The following is a 2,347-nucleotide window of genomic DNA, read 5'->3' as shown; positions in this document are numbered from 1 at the left end:
ATATTGTTTTTAAATTAACCATACAGACAAGTGAATATCAGTCTTCAACCTGTATTGAAAGATGCTGCTGATACAACCCCTGTGAAAGACAACTTCTGAGAGATGATGAAATCCAACCCTCTGTGAAGGGTCTACACCAGGGATCGGCAACCTTTGGCACACAGCTTGCCAGGGTAAGCACCCTGGTGGGCCGGGCCGATTTGTTTACCTGCCGCGTCGGCAGGTTCAGCAGATCACGGCTCCCACTGGCTGCGGTTCGCTGCTCCAGGCCAATGGGGGTGGCGGGAAGTGGCGGCCAGCACATCTCTCGTCCCGCGCTGCTTCCCGCCACCCCCATTGTCCTGGAGTGGTGAACCGTGGCCAGTGGGAGCCTCGATCAGGCAAACCTGCAGATGCGGCAGGTAAACAAACCGGCCCGGCCCACCAGGGTGCTTACCCTGGTGAGCCGCGTGCCAAAGGTTGCCGATCCCTGGTCTACACAAAGGCTACAGGCCACTTCTTTTACACTTCACTGATAAAAAGAGGGCTTTGGTGTGGAAATGAGTGACACATATGCCTTAGATAGACCATCTGAACTGTGGGGAAATTCATCATTTCCAACCCCCTGCTTCTACCATTGATGTCAGTGGGTAATAAATGCAGTTGAGTTCAGTAGGAACTGGATGGGTTCTGCCCCATTGGCTCCATTTCCCCAGGCAGATCTAGGGGATTGCTTGGCCCACCTCCCCTTATTCATACAGGTAGCTCTTCCTGACAGCAGGTGTCCCGTTGTATTTAATGGAACTGCTCTAGTGGGTAAGGGCTGCCTGGATGAGCTGTGGTTCACAGCAACACACCACGAGATGAGTTCCCATTATCTTGACTTTATTGCAACGTACAATAACTACATACAAAATAGTTTGCTATTTGTTCTGAAATTCACAGCCTCACTAGCAGCTTTCCTCAGAGCCTCCTTCACCTCTCTGTTTCTCAGGCTGTAGATGAGCGGATTGGCCAGAGGAGTCAGGATTGTGTAGAAGAGAGACAGCGCTTTGTGCAGATATCTCAGCATGTCGGTGTCTGGCAGCAGATAGACAATGATCAGGGTCCCATAGTAGAGTGTCACCACAATGAGGTGGGAGGAGCAGGTGGAAAAGGCCTTTTGCCTCCCGGTGGTGGATGGGATTCTGTGGATGGTGGCGATGATGCACACATAGGATGCCAGGGTTAATAGGAAGGGAGGCAGTGTTAATATGGAGGATAACAGGAAGGTCACAAGAACCATCAGGCGAGTGTCACTGCAGGACAGTTTTACTAACGGGGTGAAATCACAAAAGAAATGGTCAATTTCATCAGGGCCACAAAAAGTCATTTGTGATATCCAACATGCCGTGACGGTGCAAGCCACAAACCCACTTACCCAAGACCCAGCTGCCAGTCGGAAGCAGACGCTGCCATTCATAAGGGCTGCATAATGCAGTGGTTTGCATATCGCTAAATACCGATCATAAGACATCGCTGATAAGAGACAACATTCTACAGCTACCAGGGAACCAAAGAAATCAAATTGTGCTACACAGCCAGGGACAGAAATGGTCCTGTCCCCAGTCAGGAGACTGGCCAGCATCCTGGGCAGGATAGTGGAGCTGTAGCAGGTCTCCAAGCAGGACAAGTTCCCCAGGAAGATGTACATGGGGGTGTGAAGATGTTGATCAGCCACAACTAGCGCCGCGATGAGGATGTTCCCTGCCACGGTCACAACGTAGATCACCAGGAACATCAGGAAGAGAGGGGTCTGTAGTTCCTGGATATCCCCGAATCCCAGCAGGATGAATTCTGTGATAGACGTTTGATTTCTCCAGTCTCCTGTCCATCTCTCCATGTCTGCCATGGGCTCTATCAAGACATATAATTAAATAAATATAACCTATGGAATATGACATGAAAAAGGCAATTTGGGGTTTTGTGGTGTCATTGTAATTTTGTTGATGTTTAAATGCAGCCATGGATGAGTTTTTCCAGGATCTTTGCTTTTCCAGGTGTCAAGATTCCTTCCCCACTCTGAACTTTAGGGTACAGATGTAGGGACCTGCATGAAAACTTCTAAGCTTCTCTACCAGCTTAGATCTGCTTTTGCTGCCACCACCCAAATGATTTATGAGTTATTTGGGAAACTCTGTCTTCCCCCCCAAAACCTTTCCCTCCCTGGATAGCCTTGGGAGACTCTTCCACCAATTCCCTGGTGAACACCGATCCAAACCCCTTGGATCTTAAAACAAGGAAAAATCAATCAGGTTCTTTAAAAGAAGGCTTTTAATTAAAGAAAGAAAGGTAAAAATCATCTCTGTAAAATCAGGATGGAAAATAA

The 2,347-nt window shown here is 48.5% G+C and overlaps 1 protein-coding gene across 1 annotated transcript; it reads right to left on the bottom strand.

Moving 5' to 3' along the window:
- Positions 1-883: 883 nt before the first annotated feature.
- LOC113405921 (olfactory receptor 6B1-like) lies at positions 884-1,870 on the bottom strand. Its single transcript, XM_026647253.1, has one exon. It carries the CDS (start codon positions 1,868-1,870, stop codon positions 884-886), a length of 987 nt encoding a protein of 328 aa, XP_026503038.1.
- Between the last annotated feature and the right edge of the window lie 477 nt (positions 1,871-2,347).

Source organism: Terrapene carolina, unplaced genomic scaffold (genome assembly GCF_002925995.2).
Source record: "Terrapene carolina triunguis isolate 2854851 unplaced genomic scaffold, T_m_triunguis-2.0 Scaffold51621, whole genome shotgun sequence".
In the NCBI taxonomy this organism is placed as follows: Eukaryota; Metazoa; Chordata; order Testudines; family Emydidae; genus Terrapene; species Terrapene triunguis.
This window is presented reverse-complemented; position numbering and strand designations above follow the sequence as displayed.

Coding starts and splice junctions, on each gene's coding strand:
- LOC113405921 (XM_026647253.1), bottom strand. CDS start 1,870: ATGGCAGACATGGAGAGATGGACAGGAGACTGGAGAAATCAAACGTCT.